The sequence below is a fragment of the Microtus ochrogaster genome, chromosome 2 (genome assembly GCF_000317375.1).
Source record: "Microtus ochrogaster isolate Prairie Vole_2 chromosome 2, MicOch1.0, whole genome shotgun sequence".
In the NCBI taxonomy this organism is placed as follows: Eukaryota; Metazoa; Chordata; class Mammalia; order Rodentia; family Cricetidae; genus Microtus; species Microtus ochrogaster.
The window spans coordinates 55,011,337-55,030,541 of record NC_022010.1 but is presented as its reverse complement, the minus strand read 5'-3'; the positions used below and the strand labels follow the sequence as shown (position 1 = coordinate 55,030,541).

The 19,205-nt window shown below is 44.4% G+C and overlaps 1 protein-coding gene across 1 annotated transcript in view; it reads left to right on the top strand.

The window, feature by feature from the left end:
• Sidt1 (SID1 transmembrane family member 1) overlaps positions 1 to 19,205 on the top strand; it is an 89,873-nt gene that overhangs the window by 23,097 nt on the left and 47,571 nt on the right. Inside the window, exons 2-4 of the mRNA XM_013351839.2 lie at positions 8,152 to 8,273; positions 9,333 to 9,503; positions 16,562 to 16,607. Of these exons, the coding sequence (XP_013207293.1) occupies positions 8,152 to 8,273; positions 9,333 to 9,503; positions 16,562 to 16,607 (339 nt within the window). The remainder of the gene's footprint in view (positions 1 to 8,151; positions 8,274 to 9,332; positions 9,504 to 16,561; positions 16,608 to 19,205) is intronic.

The window sequence follows — 19,205 nt, the reverse complement described above, 5'->3', positions numbered from 1 at the left end:
ACACTGCCTCACACCGTCTGACACACAATTGGTGACACTACCCAGGGAAGTGAAGAGTCTGGCTGTCGTGGTTCTCACGCTATATTTCATCCAGAAATTTGAAAGCAATTTGTTCAAGGCCACACAGATGTTAGTGCCATAAAAATAAATACATAAATAAAACCCAGATCTCCACATCTTTCTTCACTGCGTCCCAAGAGTGGAAAAGATCGTTGCCAAAGCTGAACTTTGCTGGCAGACTTTTAACAAGTCCTACATAACCGTCACAGGGGTCGGTTTGACGCTGAAGCACGCTGTGACTGAGGCAGTGGGTCCGACCACAGGTAAGGGAAGCGTGGCAAGGACACCCTCAGAAGGTGGTGCTTTGCCCTCTAGGGGAACAGGGCTCGGGCCTGAAGGCTGCGTTACTTGGGGTTAGCCTTCTCACACAAATCACATATGAACTATCTCAGGGGTCTTGTCTTCATCACCCAGCTGTGACCCTCCAAGAGTGTTGGTCATGTTGCTGGGCAAGCTGAGACACAAAACAGGACTAGAGAGGTTAGTGAAGCTGATGGCTGTTTCCAATTTGCCGGATCCAAAGTAGAAGTGGTTCAGGTGTTCCATCAAAGGACCTGAGGAAGGAACGGAAACACTTGACGGATTGCCGCTTCTTCTATGAGTTAGTTTGCAGCTCTTGATTGATTATCTTTAAGTTTCCTTTCTCTTTCATATAGTCAACGACAGCAAGCCACTTAAAAACTAAGGGAGGGTAAGGTCACACATGCCATCTACCTGGCTCTGTCTGCCCAGGGCTCCTTCAGGTCTGGGGTCCATTTTAATTTCTTATAACAACCGATGAGTACAGTCAGCATTAAAGGTGGAGTCCGGAGGAATGACTTGCTGCGTTTAAATTCTATGAATCTAAAGTTCTGGGTTGATCTGTTGTTCCAGAAAATTATGTTGTGATCTCATGGCCAAGGAACCTGTGAGCCTGAACTTATTTGAAAGTAGATCTTGGCCTGTGTGGTCAGTTAAGATGACATCATTAGGATGGGACCTACCCCAGGATGGCTGGGACCCCTAGAGAAGAGGAAAATGTGAACAGAAAACAAAAAAGTATGTGAAGGTACGGAGGCGTGCAAAGTCTGCCAGCTGAGGGGAGGGGTGCAGGAAGATCATGGAGCTGTGAGTGAAGGGATGGCAAAGAAGGACTCTACCTGTATATACCTGCGTCTCAGAGGGAGTAAGGCCCTGCTGCCTCCTTCACTTTGGTCTTAAGGTCCCAGAAATGGGAAAGAATAAATCCCTATTATCTGAAGCACCTGGTTTGGGATATTTTGTTATGGTCATCCCAGGACTCGAATCTACCCATGCTGAATCCAGCCTAAGCCGCTGCTGCTGCCCACAAGCCAAGCTTCATCTGGGGCTCCTTTGCTCGGCGGGAAGCAAACACAAAGGCCAGAATGTCAGGCTTCTTTCTGTTATTACAAAGCACAGTAGATAAACATTCAAGTAGAGAAAAGAATGAGACAAACATTTGTGCAAAGACTCAGTGTGAGACAGAGACTAGAATGCCTTTGTTTATCATCACCTTTGTCCTTTCCAGCCATCCCTTTAAGAAGGCGCTGTGTGAGACAGTCCTTCATGGGTCTCTTGCATGAAAGGGTTGGTTGAAAATTTTTCTCCTTTTTTTTTTCGTGATTTTAAGGATATTTGCTTAGCAAATAATATCAAAAAGCTTACAATGCCTCCCTCTGGAGCTAAACAATGGCAAGCAGGTTTCTTGCCTGTTGTAAAATATTTAGACACTCTGATCGTGGGGTTCCTCTCCTGTAGAGCAACTTACTGCATGCACATAGGCATCCATTTGGGCTATTCGTGTCTCGTTCAGAATACTGGGCAAGGAGCAATAATGCTAATATTGTGTGTGGTAACAGGTCTTTTATCTCCAATGGGGAAATTTTGTCTTTTCCTAGTATTGTTGAACATGGCCAATGGGGTAAAGTCTCAGATTCTTTCAAGTTTATGGATTCTAGCTTCTCATATTTGATATTTATTCTTTTCATGTAGGTATATTTTATTAAATACATATATATGTATACACACACACATACATACATATAGCATAGTTTTCCTTACCTTCAAAGTTCACCTAAAAGGGATTATGAAATGTGACTCCCTTGTCCACCTGCTCTCTCTCAGTTCATCTTTGTGAGCGTTGTCTGCACTGATCCGTATTCCTGTCATTCACTTTTCCAGTGTCTAGCCTCCTCTTGCAGTGGTATTTTTTTTCTTCCTCTGTTGCATAGCTTACTTTTGTTTCATTCGCTTGCAGTGAACCTTCTTATTCAAGATTTCATGTGTGGGTGTGTGTGCACTTGTGTTGGAGTTCTTGTCTATAAACTTAGGAGTGGGAAGATAATTCATCTTCAACTCTGATTCCTATTTTCAACTTGCTTCATGAAGTATTGTTATGGTACAACACTTTTATTAGCAGCATGCAAGAGTTCCTGACTTTCTCGATAGCTTGCAAGCCTGGTAAGGGCATACATTTGAGACTTTGTCTCTATGAGGAGTCTAAAGTGCTGAATGTGTTTTCGTATGTTTTTGGGGCATTCTTCCTTCTTTAGAAGCTGCTTACATCCTGTCTTAGTCAGTGTTCTAATGCTGTGAAGAAACATCATAACCACGGCAATTCTTATAAAGGAAAGCATTTAACTGGGGCTGGCTTACAGTTCAGAGGTTTAGTTCTTTGTCATCATGGCAGCATGCAGGCAGACAAGGTGTTAGGGAGGAGCAGAGAGTTAGGTATCTGGACCCAAAGGCAGAAGAAAGACAGAGAGAAATGGACTGGGCTTGAGCATTTGAAACTCCAAAGTCCACCCAACAAGGCCACACCTCCTCCAACAAGGACACCTTTCCTAACCTCTGTCATTTAACAACATTCCATAATAACCAAGAATTCAAATAAATGAACCTGTACTATGGGGTCATTTCTATTCAAAACACCACACAACTTTACTCCAATTTTCCATTGCTTGGGGGTTTTGCTTATTACAAGTTCTTTATCTATTTAAAATACCAGTCTGTTGCCAATGTACATGTATGTCCTAGCATGCAGCTATCTCATCGCATCATGTATGGTTCTTCTATAACATCTTGGTTTTCTAGTGGAATAATACAAGATTCACAGTGGTGCTTGCCGGAGTGGATGATTTAGAATGGTGAAGGCAGTATACTCTAACCAAGCATTTGGGGCAGCTGAGTTGCTGCCATGCTTCTTCAGCACCTGAGTATCTTTGGCAAAGTCACAGCACCTCTGTGTCTCGGGATTCTCAGTTATAAGTGACACAGCTGGATAGATGGTCTCCCTGTCATCTGCCCAGACAGATGTTTTCTAACACTGAACATAAAAATTGTATACACCAGTGAGGCAATAGCAGAGTTTGTGTGGAAGAACCACCTCCATTGATTCAAAAGTGACTGGCCTGCCTCTAGTCTTGGCTGACTTACCCATTGGGGAGGCATTGTGTGAGCCCACAGCTCATTACCACACTCTGATGAGGTGCCATGCCTTCTTTGTGGAAAGGTTTCCTTTGGTATATCCCCAGTCCCTACTGGGGCTCCTGGGTCAGTGTCTGCAAGCAGACATTGCTCGTTCATTTCCCAGCTGCCCAGATCCAAATAATCACATAGAAACTATATTATATTAATTATAACACTTTTTGGCCAATGGCTCAAGCTTATTACTAGCTAGCTTTTATCTCTTAAATTAACCCATTTCTATTCATCTGTGTATCACCACAAGGCTGTGGCTTACCAGGAAGCTTCTAGCGTCCTTCTCCTTTGGCAGCTACGTGGGGTCTCCCTGACTCCATCTACTCTCTCTATATATATCTCTGTTTGGATTTCCCACCTGGCTTTATTCTGTCCTACCATAAGCCGAAGGAGCTTCTTTATTGACCAATGGTAATAAAACATTCACAACATACAGAGGGGAATCCCGTATCAAGTGTCTATGCTCGGTGACTATTGGGAGCATGGGTGGGAAGGGAGAAAAGAAGAATGGGAGTAGCTGAACAGCAGCAGATAAAACCTGGTGAGCACAACAGAGTTGGCGAAGCCGTTACACGTTAGCAAAGGGACTATCCGCAAACACTCTATAGCCGTTTTACAAGTAGAACCTGATGTTCAAGGTCGGAGGGGCATACACTGGTATGTTTAATGATGGAAGACAACAGCCTCTATATCTGAACCTGAGATTTCGTGCAATAGAGCTGCAGTTTCATTACTTTAGCAAAAAGAAAGTCAAATTAGAATTAAACTCACTTTTATCCTTTATATGCAAGAAAAATGTACCACCTCCAAATTTGAGCTTCTCCCTGCTGACATAGATGATTAAAAAGGGGGTCTCAGAGCTTTCATAAACATGATCTATATACTACCAGAGGCAAAAATACTTGCACAATTCTCCTGCTTATAAAGTGATTCCATGCTTGTAGCAAATACAGGAAGAAACACAATCTCTGTAATAAAAGTACTCTTTTTGTCATGGAAACAAGTGGAAGCAGAAGGAGAAAATGGTAGGCTTTGAGAATGCTCTATTCCAAGGTGTCGGGGTCCATTCAGCACGGTCAGTATCTACCCTTCACTGGGCTTTATCTTCACACAGCCTACTTCCCTGCAGTAGGCATAATCCAATTTTCTCAGCTGCTCATTAGCTTTCGGAAAGGCAGAACAGATTTTGAGCAAGGCTCTTGATCCTCTCCTCTGGGTATATATTATCTGCTCGTCTTGCAAGGCTGCCCAGTGTCGCGCAACTCCCACTCTGTTATCTTTTGTGCAATTTATTATGTCAGTATCTCTGAGTTTGTTTTTATCACAGCTTGTAAGGCCATTATTAAATAATGGAGAAAAGCAAGTGGATTACGAAAGCTAGACCAGGAAGATCAGGGCTTGGAGATGGTTGAGCGCCGAGGGGCATAATACAGCCATGATGCATCTGTTGTGCTGGACACTTAGTCCCAACAACAGCGTCCAGACTGCTGTAGCAATGCTGAGCTCATTGTCGGGGATCTCACCATGACACATAGGCTCATGCGGTAGATCAGTAGATGGCTTTGGAATGTATACCTCCAAAGGGTAGGCCCCAGGCCACATACTTCAGCCACCCACCAGTATTTGCTAGAAATGTATGGTTTTAGACTTGTTCTTGATCAGCTGGATCAGAAACCTCCCTCAGATGAGAGGAGGCTAGAATTGCTGCCTTACAATGAAGCGTGAAAATTCGATTTCTAAAACAATTGAAAAGCTACAAACACTACATAAATATCAGATAAATTAAAAGAGTTAAAATGGTAGTTAGTGAGGTCATACTGTTTACATTTTTTAAAGATTTATTAATTTTTAATTGTGTTTATATGTTTCTCTATATGTCTGTGTATCATGTGCATGCCTGGTGCCCTTGGAAGCCAGAAGAGGGCATTAGATCCCCAGAAGTGAAGTTACGGACAGTTGAGAGCTGCCATATGGATGCTGGGAACCAAACCTGGGTCCTCTACAAGAATATCAAGTGCTCTTAACTGCTGAGCCTCTCTCTAGCCCTGTTTATGGATTCCGTTAAGGAGGCTCTAATCTCTTAGAGATATTCCTTAAGCTATTTGATGATTAAATAATATGTATATGTATGTGTGTGTGTGTTTTTCAGAATACAGTGAAGGAATGTGTGGAAATAGAAAGCGTGAATAAAATAAAATACATTTGTCAGTAGTTATCAAAGCTTAATGATTCATAACTATTTATTATAGTTTTCTTGTTATATTAGAAGGAAGTACTGCTTGTTCGTCCAGGCCACCCAGCTAGCTTAGCCCCAAAATAACAACACAGAAATTGTATTCATTAAAACACTGCTTGGCCCATTAGCTCTCATTAGTTTCTTATTGGCTAATTCTTACATCTTAATTTAACCCATTTCTAGTAATCTGTATATCGCCATGTGGCAGTGGCTTACTGGGGAAGATTCAGCATGTCTGACTCTGGCAGTTCTATGGCAGCTCTCTCTCTGCCCCTTTTTCTCCCAGCATTCAGTCTGTCTTTCCTGCCTACCTAAATTCTGCCCTATCAAAAGGCCCAAAGCAGTTTCTTTATTAACCAATGAAAGCAACAGAAAGACAGAAGGACCTCCTACACCATTGTTACTTTGGCATAAGACTGAAAATTTTTCAGAGCCATTGAAGGTCTTTGACATGGAGAATGACAGACGACACTGACGACGTAAGGGATGCAGCACTGAAGGAATCAATAGGAGGCTGTCGAGAGGGCCTTGAGGGCTGAGCTTAGCATCGGCAGGGAGGGAGGCCTGGAGAAGAACAGAATGAAGGAGTTAGAAGTGGCAGAAGTAGGGACCAAGCAGGACCCTCGGGTTTCAAGCTTACATGAATAGCTGCATGATGGAGCCATTCATTAAAATAAGTAAATAAAATAAAATTAGGAGTGAAGGGAGTGGGAGATTCCATGCAGCCATGTGGCATTTGAGAGGCCTGTGGGAGTCCCAGAGTTTAACAAAGAGGAGGGCTGCCCTAGAAGTACAGCATCAGCTGCAACACAATTTCCATGGAAACGGTGTAAGCACAGAAAATGCTCCCTCAGGAACAAGCACTTCTTATCAAATTAATAAATTACTCTTCCCCTGTGCTAACATTAACAATGTGAAGCAGTGGCTTGCTTGATTGGGAAGAATCCAGGGAACTAAGCACTGGATGCAATGCGCAGGCTAGCCTGTTTCCTCTCAGCCTGCGCTTGGAATGTGGCAGGTCTGCAAGATTCAACTTGGGACTTGCTTTTTTATTTTTTGCAGTCTCTGTCTGTCTGTCTCTGTGTGTTTCTGTCTCTCTCTGTGTCTCTGTCTCTCTCTCCCTGTCTCTCTCTGTGTCTCTGTCTCTCTGTGTGTTTCTCTGTCTTTCTCTGTGTCTCTGTCTCTCTCTCCCTGTCTTTCTCTGTGTCTCTGTCTCTCTCCCTATCTCTCTCTGTGTGTCTCTGTCTCTGTCTGTCTGTCTCTCTCTCCTTCTGTGTGTGTGTGTGTGTGCACATGTTTGTATCTGGAGGCCTGGAGGTTGTAGATGAGAGACAGCCTTCATATCTCATCCAGTTTATTCACTAAGGGGGCATCAAATGGAAAACTGACTTAGCTAGTCTCTCTAGCAGCCTGCCCCGAGGTCTCCTGTCTCCATCTCCTAAAGGAAACTTGGTCCACCCAGGATTTTACTTGGATCCTGGGGTTGCTTAGCCACTGAACTACCTGACGAGCCATTTGACTGGCCCCCTGATAAAGAAACTTTCAAGAGGACATAAAGGCAATAATACATTCCTACGTAAAAATGTCAGGTTTTATTTTTTTTTCTTTTACTCTTCTGTATTTTCCTTTATCATCTTCTGTATTTTATATGGTACTGTAAGAGTCTTAAGGAAAACACCAAAACCTCAGAATCAGACTTAGCTTCCCATCTTCAGCAAGATGGAGACTCGCTCGGTGTGCTGTGTGCTCTCAGGCAGAGTGGCGTGCTGCTGGTGTAGAAGGGCTTGTTAGAGACTTACCCTGGAGCAGGCAGGACTCAGCCCTACAGGGCTTGCTGCAGTTGGATGGCAAGCAGCAGCCCATCTCTTAGGCTATTAACAAAAAAGGAAACAAAATGATCACAATGATTTACCATACCCAGTTTGCCATCAGCTGGGAGTTTTGGAGACTGTGAGGCAGTTTGGGAAATGTTTGTGATTTTGATTGTATTTGCATTTATAGTTTCTTATTTATAAATATCTTATAAATTTATAAATTTCTTATTTATAAATAAGAAAAGAGTCCATTGAGATGATTTTTATCCCCTCCTGGAGCTCTTCTTCAAGCCTTAAGCTGACTGCTCAGCCCCCGCTCCTCAGCTTACGATTTGAAGGCCCCATAACTGGTCTCATCCGAGCATAATCGAATCAGAGTTTTATGCAAACTGTGTCCAGGCATCAATTATTAGAATCTCCGAGGGCAACTTCAATGTGTGGTGGGGGTTGAGGCCCTCTCTGGATAGCCTATGAAGAGTCGAGGACAACTGGGGCATTTGGGTCGCCTGTCATGAGCAGAAACGTCAGGAATCAACGAGCTTGCGTTCGCCTGCCTCACAGGTGACAGCGGTGCGAGTGCATGTGAACAGCTCCTCTGAGAACCTGGACTACCCAGTCCTCGTCGTGGTCCGCCAGCAGAAAGCAGTGCTGTCCTGGCAGGTTCCTCTGCTCTTCCAAGGACTGTAAGTATTCTCTGCTCAAGTAGCATCACTACAGTTGGCATTCTTCAATGTCCTTAGACTTAGATGGGGTTGTTGTTATTATTATTATTATTATTATTATTATTACTTTGCTTTCTTTTGTCTTAGCCGGAAGAGAACTCAGAGGTGGAAATGTCAGATTAGTGCACCCCAAATACAAGCAATGAATGCCTGCACCAGACTGCTCAGTGCTATGCATTTCCATTCTCTCTGGATTTCAGATCAAGCATTCCGTCTAGATTCTCAGCACCTGGGAGAATTTATGCTACTTAAAATATATCATAATATTCTACTCCCACCCCCTATTTGGAAAATGGATCCTTCCATATCCATAGTGGGTTAGGCCTGGCAGTCCATATAAGAGCAGCACCAAACCCATTCTTCAGAACGCCTCTCTTACCTGTGTCCTTCAGACAGCAGTGCCCACAGGGCAGAGCTAAGTTTGGGAAGACACCGTGAAGAATAACAGGAGTCCCTGTCCTCGTAGAGGAGACGATTTTGTCCCTAATTTGCCTAGAAGAGTTCATTGAGGCATTGTGGCCTCCATTCAGAGCCCAGAAAGCATAGAGAAATGAGCACCTACTGAGGTGTTATGATGTGGGTTTTTTTTTTTAAAGGTTCAGGAATTTGAGGGTTAAATACTAATTCTGATAGTTTTGACTTGAAATCAGTGAAATTGGAGAGAGAGAGAGAGAGAGAGAGAGAGAGAGAGAGAAAGAGAAAGAGAGAGAGAGAGGAGCCTTTATTGGTTGTTTAACAAGGAGAGTTCCTCTTGTGAATTTTGGTGCTTTTCATTGAATAACTTGGGGTGTCTGGCTTAATGTGATGTAAAACTGCTAAGTATACTGGCCAGGACATAGCAGTCCCTATGTCCCTGTCAGATAACAGATGCCAACAACAGGTGCCCTAGGTTTGCTGTCCACAGATCTAGCCTGAAACTGGACTTCAAGCCAGGTTAGAGAGGAGTGGAGTAAGGTATCATTCTCCCTGGCCCTGTTCACTGCATCTCCTTGCTGATGCTGTCCACACCCACCTCTGCAGATACCAGCGGAGCTACAACTACCAGGAAGTCAGTCGCACTCTTTGTCCATCAAAAGCAACCAATGAGACGGGCCCTCTGCAGCAACTGATCTTTGTAGATGTAGCATCCATGGCTCCTCACGGTGCCCACTACCAGCTGCTGGTCACCAAAATCAAACACTTCCAGCTCCGGTAAGCAAGTGCACATGGCTTTTGCTTTCTGCTGCTTTGCCTGCAGATATTCAGCCCAGCAGCCATCTTTAAAGATGAGCTGAGCATGGCTTCAACAGAGAGCTCAACTTGAACCTTCAGGGAAGCCTTGCCTTTGCCGGTGGTACCTTTGATCTGTTGCTGTCAGCTGGCTTTGACCTCTGTGAATTGCAGTGCTGATACTTAGTGAGGTAATTTGGTCCCCAGGGAAAGAACACTGTGAAACGGAAGTCATTGGGTCGCAGCTCTGTGCAAGTGTTAATGAATGACTTGCAAATCTATTCTGCCACGTTTGTTTTCTGTTTTCACTTCGGGTAATATGACATTGGGTCATCAAACAGACCTTGCGAACAGAAGGAAACACAGAGTTAGGAGAGCTTGGATGCAGTGAAGATTAGCCTGAAAAGAGGCGGTGGCTGAGCTATGTGTGTTTTCTTTCCTTCTCGATTCACTAACTTGGCCAGTGACCCAGAAACCCAGAAGCTGGTGGTCATGGGGTCCAGATGAGGACTGTGATAAGAACCAGGCTCCAACTATGGAGAATTAACTCTGACACGGCAGTTTCTGCCACACAGTTCAGAATGGCAGCCTAGAATCATACAGAACACATTTCGCTGATGTCCAGAGGCTTCGGTTGGTCTTAGCTGAGACCAGGGTCTGCCTATGCTGCCAGGCTAGCCTTGGACGTTTAGGCTCAAGCCGTCCTCATATCCCTGCCTCCTAAGAAGCTGTGACTAGGGGTATGCATCACCGCACCCAACTCTGAGGTCCAGAGATGCTGTCCATGTCCAAATTCACAAAAACAGAAAGGCAAAATCAAGCCTGAATTCTGCTCCTGGCTTCCTCTTTTAAGTTCTTCTCCTCATAACACATTCTTTCTTCTTTCTGCTTAAATCCATCCTCCCTAAATATGCTTCTCCATTGCACAAGGCACTGATCTATTCACATTCAGATTTTAAAATAAGACGCTTCTGCCTCTAAGTATTCCTCCCGCTCCTGTCACACACATACACACACACACAAACACACACACACACACACACACACACACACACAAACACCATCTTCCCAGCAGCTCCCAACAGCGATGGACCACTCTGTGTCCCTAGAGGCCACAGTTGTAGGCAGGGAGCAGTGGGAGGGGGGCGCTATAGGAACAGGCTGCCACTGGATCGTGGGGTAGGAGGGACATGGTAGGACATTGAGAACTCAGTTGTCCACATGCGCCATTCATTGTGTGAAGAGCGGACTGCAGGAGGCAGTGTTGGCTGCAGAGACATTAGGAGGCTGCCGTGATGGCCAAGGTGAAAGTGGGAAAGGGTCTTGAAGAGTGTAAGAGCTGAAATACACAAAATTGAATGAATCTGAAGGGGGGGGGGGGGGGGGGGAATGGGCGGGTCAAGAACGACATCACATTTTGTTCGAGGGAATGAAGATTGAACGTTTGTGACTGTGTGGCCAGTCTCAAGCAGGAGTTGCTTCACACAGGACCTGGTCCCAGTTAGTCACCTCTCCCTCTCTCCTTGGGTTAGAAAGCACTTCAAAGTTCTAAGTTACTGAAACTTGGCTAGAATCCGATACTTTCTGATCTTCAGCTATGTTCTTTGCTCTATGGGGAATGTCAGATGTCATGACTTACAACATTTCCAACAAGGTGTATCCCCACCATGAACTCCTGTGAATTCATTGGACTCTCAACACACCGTGGTCCAACAGTCCCGTGTGGAGGTGGTTCCCTTGAAGTGTGGCAAAGCTGTGGGCCAGTCTGTTCCTAAGGGCTTTGACTGTGTTTGGTATATTAAGATGAAAGACTCAGCAACAACAACAACAAAACTATCCAAAAGCAAACAAGTAGTATATAGATCACAAATATGTGGTCCGAAGACAAAGATCATGTGAGAGACAGTGCTCAAAGACCCCAGTTATTATTTGGAGCCTGCGCTAATGGGGGTCAAGAGAAGGAGGAAGTGGTTGATAAGGGCATATCACAGGTTGTTCTATTTTTATTGACAGGCCTAGACGATGTCAGCCTCTGGTCACCGTGCATGTCCTTTCTCATGATGCATCAGATCTCAATCACACCGTGCCCAGCTATGCAAAGACCTGAGATGGTAGACAGGGGATTCATCCCAAATCTTTACTCAGAAGGCACAGTTTGCCTTATTGTGCATGCGCCAAAAAATAATTCAGGCCTGATTGGACACCCCTGTGTTCACACTCAGAGTTATCTAGAGTAAAATTAAGTAGAAACTGTCCATTCTGGATGATCATTAAGGGGAGAAGGAACGTACACTTTTGTTTGGAGGAGAGTGTGCACCCAACTCCATGCAGGAACAGGGTCTTAAACTAAAAGGGTACCGGGTGCATTGTTAGGAGAGGGTGACACAGTCCAGACCAAGTGGAGTCCCGGGCTGCTTATCTATTCCCTACTGCAATAGAGCCTCAAGATAAGTGAGGAAAAACAGAAGGGAAGCATTCTTCGGCAGAGATGTGTGCTTTGGTACCAGAGCGCACTTCCCCACCTCTCCCCATTACAGTGACAGGAGGTACAGTTACCCAGCATGCATTCCTCCTCTTCCTATTGCTCGGGCTGCTGTGCTCTCTAAACCCCAGGTGCCTTGGCAAACTTCTGGCGAAAGGACAAAATAAAGAGTGGACAGCAGGGATCTTCTCTAGCTAGGAAGCTGAAAGATGACCTGCAGGCCATTAAGGAATTGACCCAGATAAAACAAAGGAAAATTCTCTGCTGGAACTCTCCAGAACGCTGAAAGGGAACTGGGCAAACTAGCAGAGATGAAGAGCCGTGAGTCAGAGGAGGGACAGAGGAACAGCTTCCCCAAGGAGAGTGGACACTGGGCGGGGTGGGGGCTCATCTGCACACGGCTCTGCTAAGGCCTGGGACCTACTGGCGATGAAGATGAGGGTAGCCAGCAGGAAGTGGTAAAGGATGATAAAAGAGTCTGAGCAGCAAAGAACGACAACCAGTGCCAATGTGAAGAGACTTCGAAGCATCTTGAGGAATTTAGCGATCTCATCTCTTTTATTATTATTTTATTATCATCATCCTAGATGTGTCTGTATGATCAAACGTTTATCCTGTCATGGTGGTACATGCCTGTAATTCTAGCACTTGGGAAGTAAAGGCAGCTCTGTGGGCGCTGGAAGCTGCGAACAGAAATCCAACTACCACCCTAGAGAGCTGGCACGCTTTTTGTCTGTGCTTATCAGTCCACATGGAGAACCTCAGACCACCCCCTAGTGGGCTGGTACCCAAAAGGCTATTGGCTGAATGAATTCCCATAACACCCACTCCAACAAAACTACACCTCCTATTAGTGCCACTCCCTGTGAGATTATTGGGGGGGGGGCACAATTACATTCAAACTACAGAAGCACCTAAGAATGCTTACTGCTCTTCTGGGAGGGGGGGGCAGGTTTGATTCCCATACTCAACATGGCGGCTTACAACCACCTGTGACTTTAGAGGCTATTCCAGGGACTCTGACACCCTCTTTAGGCCTCTGGAGGCACCTCCACCTATGATACACACCCACACAGTCACATACACACATAAATTAAAATTAAAATTAATCTTTAAAAATTTCCAACATGGAGGCTTGAGGCTCCACCCCCAACTGAGGAGCTGTTAGCTGTTACAGAAGGGAAAGACACTTCTCTCTGAGAGGTGGCCACTAGCAGGCTGCCCACACCCCAGTGGCTATCCCCACAACCATGTGCTGGCCGGCATTACTTAGTATACTTGGTGGGCTAGTTTTTTTTTTTTAAAAAAAAAAAAAACAACTTAAAACTGGAAGGGAGATCTATTGGGGAGAAGACAGGGATTGAAGGGAAAGAGTGAGGGGCAGGCGTTTAACATACATTGTACACAGCTACAAAACTGTCAAAGGATAAAAGAGTTAGAAAAATGAGGTGAATAGCAATAGAGAAACACACTCAACACTGACTGACCTCTGGTCTCCCATGTGTGGGGGTTCACAGGACATGTACACACAGATGGGAGGGAGGTGGGAAGGAGCGGGGGAGAGAGAGTGAGGAGAGCAGAGGAAGAACTTGGTTGGACTGGTCTGTCAGTTATTTGGAACTGATGAAGACAGGAGCCTATTAAGTGAAGGTAAAGTCGATTCATTAGAGAGTTGATATTTGTAGAAGCAAAGTCCCAGAAAAAGGATGAAAGGGCGGGGCGCAGGTATGTGGGGGGGAGGCTGCACACACCAGGAGGATGAAGTCTGGAGGGTGAGAGATAGCAGGAGGGCTGGAAGAAGGGCTGTGGGGTGGTCGGAAGGGAGCTCACAACAGTCGGCAGTGGGCAGGCAGCAGACCCCAGGGAATGGGGAATCCGTGGTGCCGAGTAATAATACAACCACATTTCCTTCTGCAAACGAAGTGGGTGTGGAACAGCCACTGTCCCTGACAAGAGCTCACGATAGGAGCCGTGTAGGGTCCTGTGACTACTATGGCCCCTCACTCAAAACTACGAACCTTTGTCTCTGCTCGCCATCCTCCATCTTTCCTTCCTTCTCTATTACTCTTCTGTAAGTCTTTATTGCTTCTCTTCTTCCATCCCTCAAGCACCCTTCTGCTTTGACTTTCCCCATCATCCATATCTAAATCTCCTCTCTTGACTCTCATGTGTGTTTCTTTGCCCTTCCCCGGCTTCCTTTAACAGCTAAAGCAGGGAACAAAGCTAGGTTGTAGTCTCTTGCCTTAAGCATTTGCTTCCTGTGTTTCAGTTTCGAAACAAACACATTGAAACTTGGTTGCTTCTTGCTGTACCATTTCAGTTAGCTTTGTGCTGTTGAGTAGGGAAGGCCTTTGATAAACCACAGCTTGCTGGCCTCCGTCGGGGCCATGCCAGCCGATACTGTTCCATCCCCAACCACACACTGTTTATTTTGTAGCTACTGTTAACGCCACAAAACCCAGAAGGCTTAAATGTTACTGTCTTAAAGACAATAAAACTTAAGGAACCAAAACAAACAAAACCTAAAACCCAAAGAAAGTCTATGTTGAATTAGTATTCCAATTGGAATCCAAGTCATGGGAAACATTTATAAAAACCACATTTCTAGTCGAAGCACACAGATTGCTTCAGAAAGTCGCAGTCTGTCTATTGCTAACCTAGAAAGTCATGACCTCTGAGAGTGTTGAAGGCTCCATGTTGCCCCATAACAGCAGGTGACACTTCCCATTAAAATGCCCCTACCCAGGCCATAAACAGCACAGCACTGCCTGTCTTTCCTCTGGCTGTGGACTCTAGAGTGGACGTAGCACTTCATTTGACAGTGATGTTGGCATCTTTAGGTGACATGAGTTCAAGAGTTTACTATTGTGCTCCTGCAGAGCCAGCAGCCCCATGGGTAGCTGTTTATGCCAAAAGTTAACATATAAATATTGCACCTGTTTCTGTGAGCTCAGTTCAGATGCCAGACCAATGACAGCCATTATCTTTATAAACAGCACTCAAATTTTATGACTTCTAAGTAATGCCTCTTATTATGGGCACCTTGCCCACGTGTCTTGACTGCCATTTCTAGAGAAATGGTTAAGTTTTAAACTATTTAATTTTTCCCAGTGTAAATTTAAATCTTTATTTAGGTTTGCATTTCATAGCATATGGAATGAGGGTTTTTGTTTTTGTTTTGTTGTTTTGTTTTCAACCTGCATGGGACCAAACTAGATCCTCTGAATGTGGGTGGCAGTTATGTGACTTGATCTGTTGGGAAGGAGTCCTGGCAATTGCACCAGGACCTATCCTGGGTGCATGAACTGGGTTTTTGGAGCCCATTCCCTATGGTAGGATCCCTTGCTCAACCTTGATAAGGGGGCGGGGAGGGGGAGGGCTTGATCCTGCCTCAAGTTGGTATACCAGACCTTGTTGACTCCCCAAGGAAGGCCTTATCTCCTCTGAGGAGTCGATGGGGAGATGGGAAGGGAGAGGTGGGGGACAGGAGAAGGGGCGAAAAAGGGAACTGGGGTTGGTATAGAAAAGTGAAAAGTAAAATATTTTCAAAAAAAAGTCATTTAATTTTTATAAAAAGGAAAATTGGGAGTAGGAAGAAAGTCTTCAGAGAGCTCTAGGGAATGAAGATGGTGAAGGAACCCCGAAGTTCAGGTTCAGACTTAGCAATGCCAGGAGGAATGGGCATTGGGAGAGTGTCTTTCTTGGGGATTCAAGTGTGGTGATCTTGAGCAAGTGTCTACAATACTAATACTGAGGGCAGAGCCACCAAGAGCAGGTGCAAAGGAGCAGCTCCACTAGAGAACCCACTCATGTTTGTGTTTTCCAGCCCGTTGACCCACTTCATAGATGTTCACACCAGACAGCACCTGATGCTCAGAACTTCCTTCTTAATGGAATTCTAGCTCTCTCCCTTCCTTTGTGCCTGGATCCTGGCTCTCTCTGTACATGAGAGACTAATTCACAGTCAATTTCTATTTCGAGATCGAATAGCTTCACTGGATTAAGGATGGGCATAGAAGACAAAGCCTAAAGCCAAAAGAGGGTGAAATTTTGGAGACTTCAGCAAGTATTGCAGGAGACCGGGGAGATGTTTGGGGCAAAAAGAATGTATTCCAACCCCTACTGATTGTCCCACAGTGGCCATCTGTTCCCCCACCCTGTTTTTAAAGCACAGTTCTCCACTAACATTATCGTGAAGGGATACCTACATTATTCAAAAGGACCTAAGCTTGCATTTCCTCCCTTGCTATCTGCTTCTCATGATCCAGCCTGATTGATTATATTACTTGATTGGAATATCTTAAGAGAGTCCAAAGAGAAAAGCAACCAGAAAACTAAATGAGGTGTTTATAGAGGTACGACCTCATGGATGTTTACCGATGGGAAAGCAATCTTCTTCCCCAACTTCATCGTTCTTTATTGTTGAAAACAGAAAGTCTCCTTGAAGTTTTTCTGATCACAGGACCAAATGTCCTTCAAAACGTGGCCCTCCTTTAAGTAACTAGTTCTTCTTGCCAACTCATTTTTTCTCTCTCACTTTCCCCCTTACGTTTCTCAGGACAAATGTCGCCTTCCACTTCACTGCCAGCCCCTCTCAACCTCAGGTAAGCGAAAATGTCTAGCGGTTATCGAGAGCCCAGCTGCTGGTGCTGCACACAGACACCTTGGAGCAGCGAGAGTAAAGTTGGCGTGGATTAACGCCCTTGACCTTACTCTGTGTATTCTTGGTTGTTACTTAAGTCTTGGGCACATTTAATATTACCACCTTTATTGGGATAAAATAGGAAGCATGATATCTATTTCCAGTGTTCCGTGGGACATGCTTCATGGAGTAAAGTTATGCATCTGATATGTCCTGAGGGATGTTAGATGGGACTGGGTGCTATGGGAAAGAGGAGGTGATAATCACAGACTCTGTGATGATAGACGTCTGGGTGGTTGAGAGGGGGCAGGGAGACCGAGTGGGGAAGGCTGACAGCAGACAGATATGCAAATGGCTGTTCTGAAAATATAAAAATAAGACTGATTTCCATTCCTGCCATAATATTGACAGATTGAATTTGTGTTCCCTGTCAGTAAAATAATTAGCTAGTTTTATGTGTTCCGCAATAAAAAAATAACCACAAGCAGAATAGACACACGAAACTATTTTTTTTAAGTTGTTTTCCTGATGGCATTTCTAACTACCTTTCCCCCCTCTTTTATATGGTTTCTGAAAGAGTCTATGCTGTAATAAGTTCAAAATAGGTTTGTGACCCTATGTAGTGGTTCACACCTTCACCCGACCACTCTAAACACCAAACCAAGACGTGAGAAGTGTGAGCAAGAGGCCAGTCTGAGCTACATGCAAGTTCCAAGCCAGCTTCAGCTACATACCAAGTCATTGTCTCAAAACAGAAAGACAAGACTCATCTATGCCGCGATACATATCCTATGTTTTTTGATGGCTTTAGTAAGATTTTGCTCACAAATGGTTACTTGGCTTTTGTTCTGCATATAGTAAACTGGTGATTAAACAAACAGTATGGGCCTCTGTAACTCTATTACAATCACCGATGTGCTTATAAATATCTAACAGCTCCTCGGGGGTAGGGCAAAACTAGGTTTGCACCTTTTTCCCCTTCCTGTGTTAAAAACTCCTCCACTATGGCTGATTTCAAACGGCTGACCTGATGTCCTTGGTCGTGATGGGAACAGATGTACCAGGTAGTGCTCCAAAACCCATAGAAATGAACTCCTACTTCTGTTCTGTGATGCTGGGGCTTGAACTCTGAATCTTGTACATGCTGAGCAAGTACTTTACAAGCTGAGTCCCATCTCTGGCCTTAAATTGACGATTTAAATTTTCTTTCTGTGAAAGTCATCCTATACATTGATGCCCAATGGCCAGAAAGGCCGCAGGGCACAGTTTGTTCTTCTTCATAGTTATGGACCATTTAAATTCAGATGGTATTTAGAGGGGCTAAGTAGGTGATTCAGTAACTAAGAAAACCTGCTGCCCTTGTAGAGGACGTGAATTTGCTTCCTAGTGCCCACATGGTGGCCCATACCTATATCTGACTTTAATTCTAGGGCATGCAATACCTTCTTCTGGGGTACTGTGTCTTTTAGTACACAGACACAGATGCAGGCAAAACATATACCCTAAAAGAATAGAAGTTTTCACCAGGCGGTGGTGGCTCATGGCTTTAACCCCAGCTCTTGGGAGGCAAAGCCAGGTGGATCTCTGAGTTTGAGGCCAGCCTAGTCTACAAGAGCTAGTTCAAGGACAGCCTCCAAAGTTACAGTGAAACCCTGTCTTGAAAAACAAAAATAAATAAATAAATAAATGAAATAATATTTCTTTCTAAATAAAGAATATTTTAAGGAAGGGGTCTAAAACATTCCTTTGGGGTTGTAGTGATTTAGAGATAAATAAAATTGATAATAGTTTGACATGTTGGTAAGTGTTCAAAGTCATAGTATTTATTCAATGCTAACAGTAGTGCTCTTGAATTATAAAGTGTGGCTATCCTGAAAACCACCCTGAGACCTCTAGGTTCCTCCTTTGGAATAACCCTGTTTCATGTGCATTTGAATCAAGCTCCAAAATGCATACAAGGCATGAAAAGATTTCTAAATAGGAATGTGAGTGGTGTTCCTTAATTCTAACATTCTACCTATACTGAATTAGTTCTCAAGAGAGCATTAGTATACGGGATGCTGGAATGCAAAATTAAATTTTGACTTTTTTACCTCCTTTTTTAAAATGATGTGCTTACTAGGTCTATAAATATCAGTCTCCTCAGGGTGGGTCTCCAACCTTAACCACAAACTTGATTTTTTCATACAGTTGTCACACCTGAAATTATTGGGCGAAATTCTCCTCCCTCCCCCTTTTTAAATGTGTTTAAATGTTTTAAGAGTCAGTATGTTTCCCCAGTGGATTCACAACTGAGGTAGGTAAATAGTGTCACCTCTTCACATTAGCAATGTTGCCTGTGGTTTAGGAAAGATGACTCAGAGGTCAAGAGCACATGTGGTTCCTGCAAAAGACTGGAGTGGAGTTGCCAGAGCCCATCTTGGCCAGCTCACAAATGCCTGTCTTACCTTCTTCTGGTCTTAGTGGACACCCTCTTCTGGCCTGTGCAGTCACCCACGCCCCCCTCTTTCTCTCTCTCTCTCTCTCTCTCTCTCTCTCTCTCTCTCTCTCTCTCTCTCTC